The sequence below is a fragment of the Neophocaena asiaeorientalis genome, unplaced genomic scaffold (genome assembly GCF_003031525.2).
Source record: "Neophocaena asiaeorientalis asiaeorientalis breed wild unplaced genomic scaffold, Neophocaena_asiaeorientalis_V1.1 scaffold46, whole genome shotgun sequence".
NCBI lineage: Eukaryota > Metazoa > Chordata > Mammalia > Artiodactyla > Phocoenidae > Neophocaena > Neophocaena asiaeorientalis.
The window spans coordinates 2095753-2116107 of record NW_020175393.1 but is presented as its reverse complement, the minus strand read 5'-3'; the positions used below and the strand labels follow the sequence as shown (position 1 = coordinate 2116107).

General features: G+C 50.3%; 2 protein-coding genes across 9 annotated transcripts; one reads left to right on the top strand and one right to left on the bottom strand.

Moving 5' to 3' along the window:
- The first annotated feature begins 9248 nt into the window (after positions 1-9248).
- SMIM29 (small integral membrane protein 29) lies at positions 9249-11586 on the top strand. 3 transcript variants are annotated; one of them, XM_024766130.1, is made up of 5 exons: positions 9249-9334; positions 10418-10604; positions 10799-10824; positions 11134-11200; positions 11377-11586. In XM_024766130.1, the coding sequence occupies exons 2-5, from the start codon at positions 10494-10496 to the stop codon at positions 11440-11442; spliced, it is 270 nt and encodes an 89-aa protein (XP_024621898.1). In that variant the 5' UTR covers positions 9249-9334; positions 10418-10493; the 3' UTR covers positions 11443-11586. The 3 variants fall into 3 exon arrangements, with proteins under 3 accessions (XP_024621898.1, XP_024621896.1, XP_024621897.1); XM_024766128.1 differs by having other exon boundaries at positions 11095-11200; XM_024766129.1 differs by lacking the exon at positions 9249-9334 and adding an exon at positions 9344-9577 and having other exon boundaries at positions 11095-11200.
- Positions 11587-12752: 1166 nt separating this feature from the next.
- Positions 12753-20288, bottom strand: HMGA1 (high mobility group AT-hook 1). Of its 6 annotated transcripts, none has more exons than XM_024766221.1 (5): positions 17604-20277; positions 17297-17475; positions 15363-15446; positions 14662-14712; positions 12753-13343 (listed from the first exon to the last, which is right to left on the bottom strand). In XM_024766221.1, the coding sequence occupies exons 2-5, from the start codon at positions 17429-17431 to the stop codon at positions 13290-13292; spliced, it is 324 nt and encodes a 107-aa protein (XP_024621989.1). In that variant the 5' UTR covers positions 17432-17475; positions 17604-20277; the 3' UTR covers positions 12753-13289. The 6 variants fall into 6 exon arrangements, with proteins under 6 accessions (XP_024621989.1, XP_024621990.1, XP_024621985.1 ...); XM_024766222.1 differs by having other exon boundaries at positions 18651-20277; XM_024766217.1 differs by having other exon boundaries at positions 19630-20277.
- Between the last annotated feature and the right edge of the window lie 67 nt (positions 20289-20355).

Here is a 20355-nt window from a genome sequence, read left to right as displayed (position 1 = left end):
TTTGTATTTAATTTTTGATAGTTTGATTAATATGTGTCTTGGCGTGTTTCTCCTTGGATTTATCCTGTATGGGACTCTCTGTGCTTCCTGGACTTGATTATTTCCTTTCCCATATTAGGGAAGTTTTCAACTGTAATCTCTTCAAATATTTTCTCAGCCCCTTTCTTTTTCTCTTCTTCTTCTGGGACCCTTATAATTTGAATGTTGCTGCGTTTAATGTTGTCCCAGAGGTCTCTGAGACTGTCCTCAATTCTTCTCATTCTTTTTTATTTGTTCTGCTCTTTGGTAGTTATTTCTACTATTTTCTCTTCCAGGTCACTTATCTGTTCTTCTGCCTCAGTTATTCTGCTATTGATTCCTTCTAGAGAATTTTTAATTTCATTTATTGTGTTGTTCATCATTGTTTGTTTGCTCTTTAATTCTTCTCGGTCCTTGTTAAACATTTCTTGTATTTTCTCCATTCTATTTCTAAGATTTTGGATCATCTTTACTATCATTACTCTGAATTCTTTTTCCGGTAGACTGCCTATTTCCTCTTCATTTGTTTGGTCTGGTGGGTTTTTACCTTGCTTCTTCATCTGCTGTGTGTTTCTCTATCTCCTCATTTTGCTTAACTTACTGTGTTTGGGGTCTCCTTTTTGCAGGGTTCAGGTTCGTAGTTCCCGTTATTTTTGGTTTCTGCCCCTAGTGGCTAACGTTGGTTCAGTGGGTTGTGTAGGCTTCCTGGTGGAGTGGACTGGTGTGCGTTCTGGTGGATGAGGCTGGATCTTGTCTTTGTGGTGGGCAGGACCACGTCCAGTAGTGTGTTTTGGGGTGTCTGTGACCTTATTATGATTTTAGGCAGCCTCTCTGCTAATGTGTGGGGTTGTGTTCCTGTCTTGCTAGTTTTTTGGCATAGGGTCTCCAGCAGTGTAGCTTGCTGGTCGTTGAGTGGAGCTGGGTCTTATTGATGAGATGGAGATCTCTGGGAGAGCTTTTGCCATTTGATATTACATGGAGCTGTGAGGTCTCTGGGGGACCAATGTCCTGAACTCTGGGAGCATGGATTCTTAACCACTGTGCCACCAGGGAAGACCTCAGCTGTGTTTTTATCATGAAGGGATGTTGAATTTTTGTCAGATGCTTTTCTGCATCTATTGAGTTATGTGGTTGTTTTCCTTTGTCCTGTTAATGGGCTGTATGACATTGATTTTCCGATAGTTGAAACACCCCTTCCATTCCTAGGGTAAATCCCATTTGCTCATTGTGTATAATCCTTTTTACTGTGCTATTGGATTTGGTCTGCTAGTATATTATTGAAGATTTTTGTCTATGTTTATAAGGAATATTGATCTATAGTTTTCTTATGGAATCTTTCTCTGGCTTTGGTATCAGGATAATGTTGGCCTCAAGGAATGTGTTAGAAAGTGTTCCCCTCCTCTAATTTTTGGTAGAGTTGATGTTAGGATTGATGAATTGGATTGATGTTAATTCTTCTTTAAATGTTTGGTAGAATTGGCCAGTGAAGACATCTAGTCCTGACTTTTCTTTGTTGGGAGGTTATTGATTCCTGATGCAATCTTCTTGCTTATTACAGGTCTGTTGAGAATTTCTATTTCCTCTTGAATAAGTTTTAATAATTTGCATGTCTTTAGGAATTTGTTGATTCATCCAGATTATCTTGTTTGCATATAATAGTTCATAGTGTTCTCTTATAATCCTTTTAATTTCTGTTTTCATTTCCGGTTTTAGTTATTTTCATCTTCCATTTTTTTTAGTCAGTCTAACTAAAGTTTTGCTATCTTTTCAAAGAACAAACTGTTGATTTTGTTGATTCTCTCTATTGTTCCCACCCCATTTAATTTATTTGTGCTCTATATTATTTCCTTCCTTCCTTTAGTTTGCCCTACTTTTTCTAGTTCCTTAGGGTTTTTTTTTTTTTTAAACTACTGAACTGTTTTATTTTTCTTTATTTTTTTGGCTGCATCGGGTCTTAGTTGCAGCACGCAGGATCTTTGTTGAGGCATGTGCATGTGGGATCTTTTTGTTGTGGCGCGCGGGCTTCTCTCTAATTGTGGCATGTGGGATCTCTCTCTAGTTGCAGCGTGCAGGCTCCAGGGTGCATGGGCTCTGTAGTTTGCCACATGTGGGCTCTCTCACTGAGGCACACGAGGTCAGTAGTTGTGGCACACAGGCTTAGTTGCCCAGTGGCATGTGGGATCTTACTTCCCTGACCAGGGATCAAACCCATGTCCCCTGCACTGGAAGGTGGATTATTTACCACTGAACCAGCAGGGAAGTCCCTCTAGTTCCTTAAGTTTTAAAGTTTGGTTGTTTATCTGAGATCTTCTATTAATGTAGGCATTTACAACTGTAAATTTCCCACTGAGTACTGCTTTTACTATATCCCATAAGTTTTTGGCATGTCTCAAAGTATTTTCTAATTTCCCTAGTGGTCTTCTTTAATCCACTGTTTTTTTAAGAGTGGGTTATTTACTTTCTGCATATTTGCTAATTTTCCAGTTTTCCTTCTGCTACTGATTTCTAGATTAATTCCATTGTGGTCAGGGAAGATGCTTTGTATGATTTTAATCCTTTTAAATTTATTCAGAGTTCTTTTATTACCTTACATTTACATTAATAAGAGATATTGATCTGTAGTTTCCTTTTGTGTGTTTGTCTGGCTTTGGTATGAGGGCAATGCTGAGTTAGAACGAGTTAGGAAGTATTCCTTTTCTTTCAATTTTTTGGAAGAATTTGAGAACGATTGGTATTAATTCTCCTTTAGATTTTTGGTAGAATTAATCAGTGAAGCCATCTGGTCCTGGTCTTTTCTTTGTTAGGAGGTTTTAAAATGTATTAAAATTTGTTTTGTGGCCTAACATATGATCTATCCTGGAGAATGCTCCACGTGTACTTGAGAACAATGTGTATTCTTTAGGACGAGTGTTCTTTATGTCTTTTAGGTCTAGTTGGTTTATAGTGTTTTTCAAGTACTCTATTTCCTTATTGATCTTCTGTATAGGACATTCTTTCCATTATTGAAAGTAAGGTATTGAAGTCTCCAACTATTAGTGTAGAACTGTCAGTTTCTCCCGTGTCAGTTTCTCCCGTCGGTTTTGTCAATATTTGCTTCATATATCTTGGGACTGTGTTGTTTGCTGCATATATAATTGTTATAACTTCTTCATGATTTTCCCTTCTTATCAATATAAAATGTCCTCTTTTGTCTCTTGTAACAGTTTTTGACTTAAAATCTATTTTGGCCAATATTAATATAGCCACCCTAGGTCTCTTTTGGTTATTCTTTACGTAGAATATCTTTTCCATCCTTTCACTTTCAACTTATTTGTGTCTTTGGGTCTAAAGTGAGTCTCTTGCCAGCAGCATATACTTGGATTGGATCTCTCTCTCTTTTTTTTTTTTTTAACATTTTAAACTGTTTCTAAGTGTACAGTTCAGTGGCATTAAATACACTGTTATGCAAGCATTACTACCATCCATCTCCAAAGTTTTTCATCTTCTCAAGCTGAAACCCCGTACCCATTAAACAATAGCTTTATTCCCTCCCACCCAGCCCCCCCGCCCCAGCCCCTGGCAACTACCGTTCTACTTTTTATCTATATGAGTTTGACTACTCTAGGTACCTCATATAAGTGAAATCGTACCTTATTTGTTCTTTCGTGACTGGTTTCTTTCACTTAGCATAATGTCTTCAAGGTTCATCCATGTTGTAGGTGTGTCAATATCCCATTGTACATATGTACCATATTTTGTTTATCCACTTACCTGTCGATGGGCACTTGGGTTGCTTCCACATTTTGACTATTGTGGAGAATGATGCTATGTACTTGAGTATACAGATATCTGTCTGAATCCCTTCTTTCCATTCTTTGTGGTATATACCCAAAAGTGTAATTGCTGGATCATATGGTAATTCTATTTTCAATTTTTTGAGGAACCACCATACTGTTTTCTGTAGTGACTGCACCATTTTATTCCCACCAGCAGTACACAAGAGTTCCTTTTTCTGTACATCCTCACCAACATTTGTTATTTTCTGTTTTGTTTTGTTTTAAATAATAGCCATCCTAATGGATATGAAGTGGTATCTCATTGTAGTTTGATTTGCAGTTCCCTAATGATTAGTGATGTTGAGCATCTTTTCATGTACTTATTTGGCCATTTGCATGTCTTCTCTGGAGAAATTTTTTTTCAAATCCTGTTAGATCATTTTAAAATCCATTCTGCCTTTTTTTGTGAGTGATAGAATATACATAAAATTTAGCATTTTAATAATTTTGAAATATACAAACCAGTGGCATTAAATACATTCATAATCTTGTGCACCTATCACCAATCTGTCTTTTAATTGGTGAGTTTAATCCATTTACATTTAAAGTGATTACTGATATTGAAGGACTTACTTCTGCTATAGTACTGTTTTCTGTGTGTGATATCTTTTTCGTTCCTTAATCCTTCCAGTACTGACTTCTTTTGTGTTTGATTTTTCTCCTAGTATGTACCATTCTGATTTCCTCTTCATTTCCTTTTCTATGTATTTCCTACTTGTTTTTGTAGTGGTTACCATGGAGGTTACAATTAACATCCTAAGATTAACAGTTGATTTATCATCAGAAACCACGAAGGCTAGAAACCAGTAGAATGATATATTTAAAGAAGTGACAGGAAAACACAAACAAAAACCTGTCAACCAGTAATTCTATATCCAGAAAAATTGTCCTTCACAATTAAGGAGAAGTTCAGACATTCCCAGATTAACAAAAACTAACAGCATTTGTTTAGTAGACCTGCCCTACAAGAAATGCTACAGGGAGTCATTCAGACTGAAACAAAAAGGCACTAGATAAAAGTTCACTGATAAAGGTAAGTACAAGGTAAATATAAAAGCCAGTATTATTGTATTCTGGGTATGTAACTCTTTTCTGATTCTTACATGGTTTAAAAGACAGATGCATAAAACAATAATTATAAATCTATGTTAATACGCATGCAATATATAAAGATGTATTTGTAACAATACCAAGTTCAAGGGGGACATAGAATTGAATAGGAGGAATTAATGTATGCTATTGAAGCTAAGATGGTATAAATTTAACCTAGATTACTATACATTTATCTATTTCTTAGGTGAGCTTTGGTAATTCGTGTCTTTCCATCTATTCTTCATTTCAACTAAGTTATTGAATTTATTGGCAAAAAGTTGTTCCTAATAGTCCCTTATTATTCTTTTATTATCTGTAGAAACTGTTGTGATCTTACCTCTTTCATTCCTAATATTGGTGATTTGTATTTTCTCTCTTTTTTCCTGATCAATCTGGCTAGAGGTTTATCAATTTTGTTGATCTTCTCAAGAAGCAGCTTATGGTTTCATTGATGTTCTGTTTTCTATTACATGGATTTCTGCATTGATCTTTGTTATTTTCTTCTGTATACTTTGGTTTCAGGTGGAAGCTGAGGTCGTTGACATATCTTTCTTTTTTTAAATAGATACTTAGTGCTATAAATTTCTCTAACAGAGATGTCCCACAAATTCTGATACACCACTGCATTTGCATTTTCATTCAGTTCAAAATAATTCCTAATTGATCCAGAGGTGTGTTATTCATTTTCCAAATAGCTGGGAATTTTCCAAGGATCTTTTTGTTATTGATTTCTAATATAATTCCACTGTGATCAGAACACATACTTCGTTATGACTTGAATCCTTTTTAATTTATTGAGACTTGTTTTATGGCCCATAATATGATCTGTCTTGATAAATCTTCTGTGTACACTTAAGAATATGTATTCTGCTAGTGTTAGGTGGAGGATTCTATAAAGGTCAAGTTGGTTGATAGTGTTGTTCTAGTTTACTATATCCTGGCTGATTGTTTGCTTGTTTTATCTACTATTCAGAGGGTAGTACTGAAATCTCTGACTAAAACTGTGATTGTTTTTTCTTGGAGTTCTATCCATTTTTGTGTCATATATTTTGAAGCTCTCTTATGGGGCACATGAACATTTAGAATTGTTATGTCCTCAATTAATCAACCCCTTTGTCATTATGAACTGAACTTTTTTTCATCTCTGGTAATATTCTCTGCTCTGAAATCAACTTTGCCTGATTTTATTATAGCCTTCCCAGCTTTCTTTTTTTTTTTTTTTTTTTTTTTTTGGTAACCATATTTTTTTGCTTTTTTTTTTTTTTTTTTTTTTTTTTTTTTTGCGGTACACAGGCCTCTCACCGCTGTGGCTTCGCCCGTTGCGGAGCACAGGCTCCGGACGCGCAGGCTCAGCGGCCATGGCTCACAGGCCCAGCCACTCCGCGGCACGTGGGATCTTCCCGTACCGGGGCACGAACCCGTGTCCCCTGCATCGGCAGGTGGACTCTCAACCACTGCGCCACCAGGGAAGCCCCCAGCTTTCTTTTGACAAGCATAAACATGGTGTATCTTTTCCCATCTTTTTGCTTTTACCCTATTGGAGTCTTTACATTCAGAGTACATTTCTTGTGGGCAACATGTAATTGTGTCTTACTTTTTTATCCATTCTGATAATCTCTGCCTTTTAATTGGGTTGATTATTTTATTATTATTATTATTTTGGCCATGCTGTGCAGCATGCGGGATCTTAGTTTCCCGACCAGGGATCAAACCCGTGTCCCCTGCATCGGCAGGCGGACTCTCAACCACTGCGCCACCAGGGAAGCCCCCAGCTTTCTTTTGACAAGCATAAACATGGTGTATCTTTTCCCATCTTTTTGCTTTTACCCTATTGGAGTCTTTACATTCAGAGTACATTTCTTGTGGGCAACATGTAATTGTGTCTTACTTTTTTATCCATTCTGATAATCTCTGCCTTTTAATTGGGTTGATTATTTTATTATTATTATTATTTTGACCATGCTGTGCAGCATGCGGGATCTTAGTTTCCCGACCAGGGATCAAACCCGTGTCCCCTGCAATGAAAGAATGGAGTCTTAATCACCGGACTGCCAGGGAAGTCCCTTAATTGGGTTGTTTAGACCATTTACTTTTAATGTGATTATTGATATATTTAGGTTTCAGTTTATCATCTTATTTGTTTTCTGGTTGTCTCATCTCTTCTTTGTTACCCTTTTCCTCTTTTTCTCCCTTCTTTTGGATTACTTGAGAGTTTTTAATTCTGTTTTATCTCTTTTGTTGACTTACATAAAATAACTCTGTTATTTTAAGGTTTACATTATGTAGATTTAACTTATAACAGTTCATCTTATCACAGGAACAAACCAGGCCTCAAATGCAGTCCCAGAGTAGCTGCCAGAACAGAGCTGTCCAAGGAAGAGGGAGGGGAGGGGCCCGCCCATCATCCCATTCTGCCTTACCCTTGGTGATCACACCACGAGCCTTGGGAAGTCATTACACCACTCAGGGCCTCAGCTTACTCACTGTAAACTGAGGTTGTCCCAGCTGCCCTGCCTACCTTGGAATGGTGTTCTGTCCTAGGAGTAAAGACCCCTGTGCCTTTCCACACACTGGCCTAGCTAATGCAATCACTAGGCCTGCTCCAAGGACCACTAGACCCTCTATAGATATGTGGTTGGAAGTCCTGAGGATGGGAACAACAGTTGGGTGTGTGGTCAGCCAAGGGGGCCTGGATCTAAAACATACTACTTGATCCCTACTTCCTTGTAAGGTGAGGGAGGCCCTGCCTGGGGAGGTGCCTCCTTCCTCTGCCCTCAGGTCTAATAGAAGACTCTTATGGGTGGTCTCCCTACTCTCCAGACTCAAAGGCAGAGAATACCAGGAAATCTACCTGGAGCCTTCAGACCCAAGCTTTTCTCTCATTCCTTTCCCTTTATCTGATTCCCCAGTCAGATGGTGGTGTCTAGAGGCAAGAGGCAAGTTCCCACCTGCCCTCTGGTTCCTAATTGGGTCATCTCTGCACCAGACCTGCTCTCATCTAACCACCTCTGGAAGGACTTGAGGAAACTGAGGCCTGACCAGACAAAGTAGCTCAACCACATCCATGCCATTGGCTGTCTCTGGCAACAATAGGGTGACCCAGGAAATTCCCTGGCGGTCCAGTGGTTAGGACTCCAGGTCCAGTGGCAGGGGGCACGGGTTCGCTCCCTGGTGGGGGAACTAAGATCCTGCATGCTGGGTGGCACAGCCAAAAAAAAAAAAAGAATAGGGTGACTCACAGCACCCCTGTATCTCCAGTAGCACTTGAGGACCCAGGAGGGCCTCAACCTAGTTCGGCTGCCACAACCTTTATGTTCTTGGGTGTTTTCTATCGCCTGCCAATCTGGAGTTTTCCCAATTGTGTGTGATTCTGGTGACGGAAAGGTAGGTGTGGTACAAAACTATACACACACAATTCGAGGTAACTAGATTCACATGCAGTTGTTAAGAAATAACAGAGATCCCTTGTACACTTTGCTTAGCTTCCCCCAATGCTAACTTTTGCAAAACTATAGTATAACATCACAACCAGGATACTGACACTGGTAAAACCCACTAATCTTATTCAAATTTCCCCAATAAGTGTGTGACATTTTTAATTATCAGACGACCGAAGCTTCAACTCAAGCTTACCTACTTGGCAAGTTACCTATGACCCAGAGGAACTTCACCTCGCTGCTCCGTCTGTGCCCTGGAAAACCGGAAAGAGGCTAACAGGGAATTTAAAATTCTGGGCATGCTATGTGCTAGGCTCTACCCATGTCATGGTTTAATCCTTAGAGCAGCCTGTTTTACCAATATTAAGAGTGAGGCGCAGAGAGGGTGGCTAGGTGGGTGGACCTGAGGTCCAAGGCTGGGCAGGGGCTACCCCAGGCCTGCCTACACACTCTGAGCACTGCACAGAGGGCCAGTCTGCGCCGCTAGGAGGTCTAGAGGGCTCAACAAAGCCCTTGCGGGGCTTTGGAGGCCTTGTGGGGCCTGGGCTAAACGTTAGAGCGTGACTGGGCTCCAACCAGAAGTCCGAGTAAAGCGGACGCCAGGCCTCTCGCTGGAATGTGAGCTCCCAAGCGCGGCCGCATAGCAGGGGTCCGCCCCGGTGTACGCCGGGAAGCCGCGCGCGCCCCTCCCCTCTCCGCCCCTCCCCGCTGCGCAGCCCTCGTCTGCCCCCTGCCGTCACAGGGTGGACCCTGCAGCTCAGGCCGTCTCGGCTCGGCGCCGCCAGCACCCCCGGCCTCCGGATTGGCCCCTCCCGAAGCCTCCGGGCCTTCTGCCTGCCGCCATCGGATTGGCTGCACCCTGATACTGTGGCCCCGCCCATTTCCCCGGGTCCTTTGATCACGCGCCTGCCGGCTCTTCCGGGGCCCCGGAGCCAACCGAGGGCGTTCCTTTCCGGGCTGCATCGGCGGGAGGTAAGGCTTGGTCGGGTTGGATGGGCTGCAAAGCGCCGGTACAGGTCCACGCTTCGGGGTGTCGGGATGCCAGGATGCCCGGGCCCCTCTGTGCTCCCGCTAAGTTCCCTTCCCCTGGCCTGAGCCTCCCAGCGCCGTGGGAACTACCTCCCGCTCTCCGTTGCTGGTCCGCATCCTAGGAACGGCCTGTCACCCTCCCTACCTCGGCATGTCCTCTCTACTATGGGACGGGCATGCGACTGGGTAAGCCCGGAGCCCCCACGGGTAGCGGGACGGGTAGTTCATACCTTGCCCTCCGATAGAAGCCCAGGAGAACCGGGGTCAAGGACCTGGGTGTATCTGCGTGCAGCCACCCGTGGACAGTCTCCTTGCATCTGTCATGGGAGCTGACCCTCTCCACTTCCTTCTGTCATTCCAGGCCAGGAGGGGAGGGACCCGGGCGGAGCCCCGAGTGGGGACCAGGGGGCGGTGACATCACCTCGCAGATGCAGTCCAGCCCTGACCACTTGTGTCCACCCTGACACATGAGACCGATGGGGGAGACGGTGCCCAGGCTATGCCTGGCGTGACTCCAGGGACAAAGAGGGCATAGGACCTATATAGACCAAAGTGTGGGCACTGGACCCGGGCCGAGATGGTCTCCTTCAGATGCTCCCACCTCACCCCTAGGCTGCAATGCAGGACCCTCATGTTTTAACCTAATATCCCCATTTTGCTCCACTGGATAGCTGCTGGCAGTCCAGTACCCCAGGAGGTTGGGGCAGGAGCTGGGAACCTACATCTAACCTCTCCTCGGGAATTGATATCTGCAAATGTTTGGCCAGCACCTGAGCTGAGCCCCACCCACCCCCCACCCCCCGATTTGGGGATAGGAGCTGGGCAGGACTCAGGCCCTGGGTCTGGGCCTCCCTTTGGTGCCGTTTACACCCAGGACTTGCTGAGAGTCCCTGGAGGGTTAAACCCAGCACATTGACCTGGAAGATCCCTCTTCCCAGTGCCTGACCTAAGTTTTCATATATTACTAGCTCTTGGGGAGGAATCCGGAGCCTGGGTGGAATTGACAACCTCCTTCCTCCTCCCCAGGGAGCCCAGTGGAGGCGCCCTCCCGAGGCAGTACTACTGCCCATGCTGACTACCCAGCCCTCTGGCTGCCGATGTCATGAGTAACACCACAGTGCCCAATGCCCCACAGGCCAGCAGCGACTCCATGGTGGGCTATGTGTTGGGGCCCTTCTTCCTCATCACCCTGGTCGGGGTGGTGGTGGCCGTGGTAAGGAACCCCCCACATACATACATACATACCCACACCTTTGCGAAGGCAGGGCTGGGTGGGCCTGGTCCAGCCTGCACACAGCATCTCAGCTGTCCTGCTGTTACGGGAGAGGAGGGTGTGGAGGTAAACCCCTGTCACTTGTGGGCCATCCTGGGCTCAGCGGCCTCCACAGTGCTGTGTCTCTGTTACAGGTAATGTATGTCCAGAAGAAAAAGCGGTGAGTGTCCCTGCCCCCCCGCACCACCTCCCCCGAATTGTGCTTAAAGTTCTTTCCATAGGATCTGAGACCCCTGCATACGTGTAAGACGCTCCTCAGCCATTCAGACACAAACCTGAAATTCCCTACACTCCCGTTAGGTTTTCCTGCCCAGACATGTCTTGTTAGAGCTCTAGTGTGCCCCTGCCAGGGGGAGTAGAGACAGGGCAGTCAGGTGTCTGAAGAAGGGGAGTGGGTCCCCTGGGCTGAGCCCCCTCCCATGCTCCCCAGGGTGGACCGGCTTCGCCATCACCTGCTCCCTGTGTACAGCTACGACCCCGCTGAGGAGCTGCACGAGGCTGAGCAGGAGCTACTCTCTGACGTGGGAGACCCCAAGGTGAGCACTCTGGGGACGGCGAGAATCAGCAGAGGTGGGTCTGCCCTATTGATACCCCTGAAGACAGAGCCTGGTTCTGCTCTCAGCCTTCCCCACGTGGGCCGTGGCTAGTGGGGTGCCTCCTCCCAAGTTGTGCTGTGGACTGTGCCCTGTGGTGCGGGTCTCCTCCCCTACAGGTGGTCCATGGCTGGCAGAGTGGCTACCAGCACAAGCGGATGCCCTTGCTGGATGTCAAGACGTGACTTGAGCCCCCTGCCCTGCTCTTCAGAACCATGGGGTCCTGGACCGTCCAGGGCCCTGCAGCCTGCCGCTTCCCCCAGCTCCCCCTCCCGGATACTGGGTCTCCATTCCTCCTCCCATCTGTCTCCTGCATAGCAGTCAGCCCCCACTGTCACCTCACTCCCTGCTAGGCCTCCAGTCCTTTGAGGGCTGAGCCTACCAGCCACTCCCAGGAGCTAATGGGAATTTTTCCTTCTGGGGTGGAAGGGTGGCTGGGAGACAGGGTGGAGCTTTGCCCTTCCACAGGCACCACCTTTCTCTAGCCCTCCCTGACTTGGCTTTGGAGCTGTTCCCATGGTGACAGGGCCTAATGTATAATATTCGGTATACATATTTTGTAAATAAAACGTTTTGTGGCTAGGGGTGTAGTTGACTTCTTCAAGAGGGGCTTAAGTTACCTTCCCTGGAGCTGACGCCAATGCTTTTTCTTCTTCCTCCCCCACCCACTAGAGCCTTGGGTTTCCACCCTTCCCTATTCCAGGCACCCATCACAGAAAGACTCAGTCCAGAAAAGGATATTTTTTTATTCAAGTAACTGCAAATAGGAAACCAGAGGGGGGGCCCCAGGCTGGGACAAATAATGGCTACCTCCTCCCTGACAGAACAGGGGGAGAAGGTGGCCCCTACACCCGACGGTCAACACAGGCCCCCCTCCTTACTCTGCTGCAGCATCCTAGGGGCAGGGCCCCACCTTCCCTGGGACTGGGGTAGTCGGTAACCCAGCCTGCTTTGCCCCAGGCCCCTTCCCCTAAGAGCATCTTGGAGGAGGGGAATGTGGGCAGAACAGGAGGCAATGAGGATGAACATTTGGCGCTGGTAGCAGCAGCAATGACGGATGTCTAAGAATGAAACATTGAACAAAAAACAACACAACTGTCCAGAGGTAGTTTGTGAACAGAGGAAAGATGGAACCAGAACCTTGGGGGTTGGGGAGGAGCAGAAGGATGGGAGTGGGCAAGGCTAGCTCCTTGTTATTAGTGCCCCGAGTGAGGGAAGGAAGGGGAAACCGAGGTCTAGAGTGGAAGCAGACAGGGACAGGGAGTGGCTCTAGCCCGCCTTAAGTGGCTGCCACCGGGAGCCCAGGCCTCCTGGGCCTCACCTGGATAAAGGTGACTTTGCATTTTCATCACTGCACTGGATTCCAGGGTGAGGGCAAGGTAGATTGGAGCCTGCTTAGAGGGGGGAGGGGGCTTAAACCCCTCCTGCCTGCCTTCCTGTGCCCCCAAGGGGGCGGCCCAACCTACTGCAGGGACTAGGCAAGGTGGGAAGGAAGCAAAGGGCGTGTGAGCCACCCCTGGTGAGACACAGCTTGGTTGGGGGCATCTGGGGCCAATCACCCCTCTCCAGTGGCCACACCTGCTGCCGCTAGTACAGTGGGAGTGGGGCATGTCAGAATGAGATGGGGCTTGGGCCCCTTTTTAAGGCCAGGGGAGCCCTCCCAGGCCCCTTAATGGGAAGCCAGAGGGAAGAGTCGGGGATTAGAAGGGACCCCGAAACCAAGAGCCCAGCCAGCAAGGTCCCCACGCTGAGGGAGTGGGGATGCAGCAGCGCGGGAGCAGCTTAGTGGGAAGTCAGGTGCGTGGGTCAGGGGTCGCTGGGACCTGAAATCAAAGGAAACTGCTCCCGACTCGGGCCCCCGGGGGCCCTGCGGCGGCGGCTGGTGTGCTGTGTAGTGTGGTGGTGAGGGCGCAGGTGGGTGGCGGTGACACGAGAGCCTGGGGGAAGGGGTGGGGGCAGTGGGAACGGAGCGGAGCTGTCCAGTCCCAGAAGGAAACTGCTCCTCGGTGAGGGAGCTGGCGGCGCGGCACGGTCACTGCTCCTCCTCTGAGGACTCCTGCGAGATGCCCTCCTCTTCCTCCTTCTCCTGCAGGGTGGGCAGGGCCATCAGCAGGAATGCCAGGCCTGTCCCCCTCCCTCCTCCACCGCCCAGGGGCCAAGCTCGCCCCCAACCCCTCCCCGCAATCCCTGGCTCTCCAGAAGGGGGATGAGTCAGGGCTGAGTGTGTGGGTGACTCAGCAACCTCCACGGCCCAGTTTCATTCATAAAAAAGGAAGAATTTAAAGGGAGGGAAAAAAAACCACACACATGCTGCTCTCACACAGAGCCAGGCCCCCTGGCCCCCAGGCCCATGGCAGGGGTACCTGGCAGAGCTCGGGGCACCACTGAGCTCGAGGAAGCGAGGAAGTGATTGGTTCTCGGGCAGGGGAGGAGAGGAGGCAGCCAGGGAGAGGAAATGAGGAGGGAAGGGGTGGCTGGAGGCTGCATGAGCCCCCCTGGTGGGTGCAGGGGAACCGAGTGGCCTTGGCCTGCAGGGGCAGCTGCTGGGCTGCGGAGCGGTGGCCACGGGCTGACCCCAGGCCAGGGCGGGGAGGAAGGGGAAGTGTGTGCGGCCGGGGCTCACTCACTGGGCGGGAATGTCGGGACACCACACGGGGCCCCCGTGCCAGGCACAAACTCCAAAACAACTTGTTTCCTGTTACTCACTCCTGGGGCCCAGCCAGCACCCTGAGCTCCCCTCACCCGGTGGTGGCTCGAGGAATGAACGCCTCAGGGAAGACAGGTTGGGGACAGTAAAGGGCTGGGAGGGCCCTCACTGCAGTGGACCCCCTGGAAGCATCTCCCGGCTCAACCCGCCTACTTCCATTACCAGCTATTGGGGCCTAGAGATGGACGGCGCCTCCCTGAGGAGGTAGCTCCCTGCGGCATCGCACCTCAACCCCCACCCAACGTGACCCCCTTGCCCGCCCGCCTGCCAAGGCCTGAGCTCCTTTGCTGCTCCTTAAACCTCTTCATTCTCGTTTCTATAATGGCGGCGGAGGAGAAACACTAGTAGTTGACCTCCAAGTTCACCCGAGAAGTTCTGAGTCTGTTCTAAAAGCAGAGGAAGGAGAGACAGGGACCACCCCCAGTAGGGCAGCACAGGGAGTCTGGTCTGGTTTGTACCTGGGACCCCTCACGTCTCATGGACACAGCCCTTTAAAAGCCCTGGGCTGGGTGCCAGGAACCCTAAGCCCTGGACAAATCCCTTCCCCTCTCCGGGCCTGGGTAAAACATGAAGTCTCACCATTCCTGGCCCTGCAGGTCAGGGAGAGCCATGTTCCTATGCGGGCATAGGGTGGGGGCATCTCCCACTCTTAACAGCCTCCCCAGAAGAGCCAAGCTGCCGCCACCTGTTCACCTACCAGTTTTTTGGGTCTGCCCCTTGGTTTCCTCCCTGGAGTTGTGGTGGTTTTCTAGATGGTCAGAGAAAAGATCCACTAAGTCAAAGATGTTCCTGACAGTGCCCTGGATGGTGAGGGAGAGCAGGGAGGGGCAGAACTACCTTCCTCTGCTCGGGACAGCCCAGGACTCTCAGCCCAGCAGGCCCACCCGAGTCCAGCTGGTGATGACTGGCCAGCCACACTGCCCCCCCCCACCCCAACATACACACACGCCCCCCACTCCCTCCTCCACCCATGACTCAGAGGATATGAGTCGTGTCTTAGAAAAAATAAAATAAAAAACAAAACAACTTCTCTGAAAGGCTGATGCCACTGTAGATCTGGCCTTCCCTGCTTCTCCCCACTCCCTCAGGAGCCCGGGGGGCCTCCGGGAGAAAAGGTGACATTCTCAGCCCAGGAGCTGCCCCTTCGCTCCTCCTAACTCGCCTCTCTCCAGACCAAGAAAGCTGCGGGACATCTGACTCGATTTCCCCAGTGTCCTGGGCAGGACCAAGCCCCCAGAAGTGAGACCTCAGTCATTGCCCCACTCTCTTCAATTAGCAAAGACACATCATCCCCCATATGCCAGAGAAAAAGAGGGTGCCAAGAATAAGGACAAGCCAGCCCTTTCCCAGACCTCCTATAGCTGCTGTCGTGGGGAAAGGGCCCTCCTCAAGCCTCACCCGGGTCTTGGCAGCACCCTTGTTTTTGCTCCCCTTCGGTCGGCCCCGAGGTCTCTTAGGCGTTGGCACTTCGCTGGGCTCCTTCTGCAAAGACAGATGGGGCAGTCAGGGACACAGAAGCCACCTGTCCCACCCTTTTCAGGACAGAGCCCTCTGCCCCAGCCCAGCAGAATTAAGTCTGCAAGCCATCCTCCAACTCTGGAATCCACAGGAATCATGGAATCATGACAGGCACCCCTTGGGATTCAGGTTCTCCGTCTGAATATCTTTTGCAAAGTCTCTCCCCTTGCTTCCCTATGACAGCTAAATGACAAGAGGCCAGAAGGCCTCTGGGAAGGGTGTCACGGGGGCAGAAAGACACTCTTAGGCAGCTCTGTCCTCATGCCAGCTCGGCCACTGACTAGCTCTAAGGTCTCGGGCAAGACACTTAATGCTTGAGCCTCAGTCTCCCTCATCTGTAAATGGTGACAGGACTTACCTTGTAGAGTGTCACGAAAACTAAATGAAAAACGTACAAGTGTCCAGCACTGGGCTGTGATCATTGCCCACCCCCTCAGATGATGCAGAAGAGGGGAAAGGATCCCCCTTCCCCCTAGAGAACCTACAGCCTCTACCTGCAAACTAGACTCCCTTCAGGCTGCCTCCTAGGGAGAAGGAGTTATGTCCAGATCTCGGAACCCCAGAGATCCCTGCCCACTGGTGCCGCTGAAATTTTAATAAGCCCGAGACAGAATAAAAAACTGCTACATAATGCATAGAAGCTGGGCAGCAAAGGCACGTCAGCTATGGTTTCCCAAGGCGGCTGCCTAGGGGCTCTTCGTGGTCCAGTAACCCAACACCCCTTCTCTGACCCCCCCCACTGACCACAGCTAACAGGCGGCAGGGGTGGGCCTAGGGAACGAGACTAAGAGGATGAGCTCCCCACACACAAACTGTGGGCTCTGAAAGAGGCAGCTGAATTCCACCACCCGTCAGACTCCTCACGGGTCTTGAGGGTCAGTATAGGCCTCTCCACCTACAGATGGGGGGCGGCACCCGGGGCCCGGTGGACACAAGCTGCCTGATGTGTAAAGGGCAAGGATCGACCTCAACTGCTTTCCTCTCCTCTGCCCCACGAAAGGGAAGTAATGGGGCTTCACCAACAGCTGCCCCTTACATGGGGAGAGACGCCCCTCTGTGAGAGAAACCCAAGATCTCCGCCATGTAACAGGTGGTCCCCACAGCCTGACTGGCCAAGCTCCCCGGGGTGCCCACAGTGTCAGGCTGGCCTTTTAATCCCACGGGACCTTTGTGAGGGGGCAGAACCAGGGCTCTCAGTCACTCTGCCACCAACTCCCCAACATTTTAAGCTTCTTGGGCTTCCACTTCCTTTTACAGAGCTGGGGCAAAGCCCAATCCAGGGCCACTCAAGGAGGCCCGTGAACAGTTGCTGGCCCAGAAACTGTTACTGTCCTGGGATGAGGAACTACAGAAATGTACAGTAAGTATTTAGAAACCTTCATAGTAAATTTCACAGTAAATTAACAAAGGACTATGGTGTGCAGTGAACATAGTAACAAGAAACGCTGGGCTTCTGTATGTACATGTTCACGTTTCTACAATTCATCTTTACTGTTTCATAATGCACTGGTCCACGATGGACTGGAAATAAAGGGTGGGTGGTTTACCACAGTGTATAAGCACTGACTGGCCTGCGTGACTACAGGGTCACTTCTGGCTTGGACTTTCGGGCTCGGGCTCAGGGCTCCCTTGGGCTGCACTTCTCTCCCACTCTCAGGCACCAGGGATGCCTGTGTGGGGTGCACGGGTGTGTGGGGAGAACACACGTGTACAGGAATGACGCTGCGCCCTGCCAGTCCTGCTTTCACCTGCCAAGACGCCTGGCACCTCCCTAGCCCAAAGAGGTAAACCGAGGCAAAGGTTTGGACACCCACCTGACTCCCTACCAGCGCCGTCCCGGGACTCACCGGAGGCTGCTTGCGCGGCCTGCCCCGCCCTCGCTTCTCAGTGCCGTCCTTTTCCTGCTTGGAGGCCAAGGGCTGGCTGGACTTCGAGCTCGACTCGCTCATCTTCCCTTGTCGGCAGAGCAGGTGGAGGAGCGACGGCTGGGATGCTGGGAGGCGGGAAAAGTTGTTTTAAACAAAACCTCTTGCTTTAGCGGCCTCCTACCCCCTCACCACTCCCACCCTCCAAATGCCCGGCAGGAAACTGCCTGCTCCCAGGGGTCCCCCCGATTCCCACCTGGGCCGATGGGGGCATCTGCTCAGCCCGGCTTGCAGCCACAGGGCGGGGCTGGGCCGTTGGGCCTAATCAACTCCTTATCTCCTCTTCAGAACGGCTCTTTGTCGTCCTGCCAGCCCCACAGGGCCCGGGGCCCAAGAGCCCAGCCAGCCCAGTCCTGCCTGTGGGTAAGGCCGCCCTGGCAACGGTGTGGGTGAGATGGGGGTCCTCACACTGCCAAGCCCCCTCCCTCCATCAAACTGCCCCTTCCCTTCAAGAGAAAACCAAGCCTGGGTAGCTCGCAGGGAACAAGGGAGGAAAGGTAAGCAGAGAATGAGCCCTGGGCATCTGGCAGCCATAGACATCAATCCCTGGCCCACCTGCCAGAGCCCCACCAGTTCTTTCCGCTGCTGTCTCCCTGGGTAAAAGCCTTGGGGGTTCAAAGATGGGGATGATTTGGGAAGAAGGGTGAAGGGGGTTAAAACTGCAGTGGGTGAGGTGGGAGGAGGAAAAGAAACCCAAAGCTGAAAGGTGAGTCTCCTCTTCCCCCTTGCCTGCCCCCACCCACCTGGAGTCAGATGAGATCTTTCTCTTTGAAGCCTCCTTACATGAGGGGCAGGGACTTGTCCAACTGAGAGGGGCCCACGTAACAGATGCTAGCTGACTCCCTGAAGCCCTAACAGCTCCTTGGGATTAGGGGCTGGATAAGGATCCTAAAAGCTCCTTGGTCCTTTTCTAGCATCTCCCCTCTCCTTAGAGGCCTGTTTGGGCTTCATCAGCCCTACTAATATAGAATTTACCTGAAACCCCCCTCTACAAGGAGTATTTGGGAGTCTGTTCCAGAGGCTGAGAAAGGACAGTGAGGGCCCTCGCACCCCCATCCCTGTCCTCCCCGTTATTATCCCCAAGTTACAGATAGAGACGTGTCCTGGGAGGCCTATGGTTCCACACCTCCCTGATAACCAATCCCTGGCTGCCCTTGGCAAAGGGTGGGCCCAAGTGGCTCCACTTCTGAAAGCCCCTCAAGTTATAAAATGTGGATAATGATAAAGCACCTGCCTCACCTACCTCTCCAGACTGCGGCAAGGATGAAACCAGGTAAAAGTTAAAAACGCTTAAACAACAGAAAGCTTCATTCCAGATCAAAATGAGAACTCGAACGTTTGAAAATGACTTGAAAATATAAAATTTCCAATTTTAACCCAATGAGAGGAAAGACTGTTTTTGCAAACTTGTGATTATTAGAGGGCCTGAGGCCCCTGATCCTCAAGTACTGAAATGCTCCAGATGGCGGGACTTTGGTAATTATTCCATTTTATGATATTTCAGACTTGAAGACCCTTTTAAACAAGGTGGTTGGTGATTTATCCTGCTCCATCATTAGTGGCTTGGCCTGCTCTGTAATTGCAGACAGTGATTAGAATCTTATATTACACCACAGGTCCCCCTTCAAAACTAAACATCACAATTAATCAGCTAAATGAGTGCTGACCTCACATGAGGTTTGCTGGAGGCCCCCTCGGAGAGGTGGTTCCAGTTGGGCAAAGCCAGCCCCTAATCCCATAAAGCCTGGGCCAGCCTGCCTGGGGATCCTGGTGGGTGTCCCTGGTGTTTCCCCCCACCTCTTGCTGCTGGGGACCCTTTAATCCGCTCACCCCAACCCCAGATCCAGGACTCCAGAGAAGGCAAGGCCTGAGGCCCTCTCTGGTGAGACTAACAGATGCTTGTCTCTTCCACCTGTTTCTGAACATCAGAGAGGCCTGGCTTGGCGAAGCCACGTTTAGGGTCCAACTTCAATCCTTCAGTTGGTAATAAGCCCTTTCAGGCCTCAAGCCTGTCTCCTCCACACACTGTGCACGCAGTGTGAGCTCCACAAATGCTGAGGCAATCTGCAGGAATGACTCGAGGAAATCATCCTGGAACCACCTTGTTTTCCCCAAAATAGTAGCCCAGAGAGGGCTGATGAGTTGCCCAAGGTCACAGAGCAAGTTGGCGAGCAGGATGGAGTGGGTTGCTGGCGACCCTTCTAGCCCGCCACTTTCCTTACCCGTCTGGGGGCTGGTAAAGTCCCTGTCGTCCCTGCTGCAGACCCGGGGCCCAGGGTGACTCTGCAAGTGTCTGCGCCCGGCGGTTGCAGGTCGGCCGGCGGGACTGGGGGCTAGAGCGCGGGGGGAGGGGCGCAGGCCGCTTTCGCAGGCGCGGGAAACCGGTGCACCCCGACCGCATGCACCGCCACGAGGGTGCACCCGGCCCCACTTCCTGCCAGAGGGGGCACCCAAGCCCGCCTTGGGGCAGGAAACCTGGCGCGCGCGGGGGAGAGGAAGAAAGGCCACCTCCCTCCGCGCCCTCCCCGCAAAATAAAGCCCCAGAAAAAAAAATTGAAACGGGGAGTCAAAGGAACTAGTTCCAACAGAGCCAAGCAAAGCAGAGAAACCAGTTTGTGGGGGCGGAAGGCAAGCCGGGCCCTGGGGGCTGAAGAGGCGCGGGCCGGGCCAGAGGTGGGGTCGGGGTGAAGCCCCAAACCCAGGCCGGCGATTCGGCCTCATCTGCGGAGGGGCGCCAGGAGAAAGGCCGAGCTGGAGTAAGGCCGAATTGCGGGGTTCCTGCCCATCCCCCTCACTTCTAGAACTTCCCCAGGCTGCAGGGGCCACCCGGTCCCCCACTCTCCCCTGTCGCCGCAGCCCGTTCCTCTCCCCGCCCCCCACAACCCAGGCCCGGGCTCGGGCTCGGGCGGGAGCGGCGGCCGCGCGAGGTGCACCGGGCTCCGCCGGGT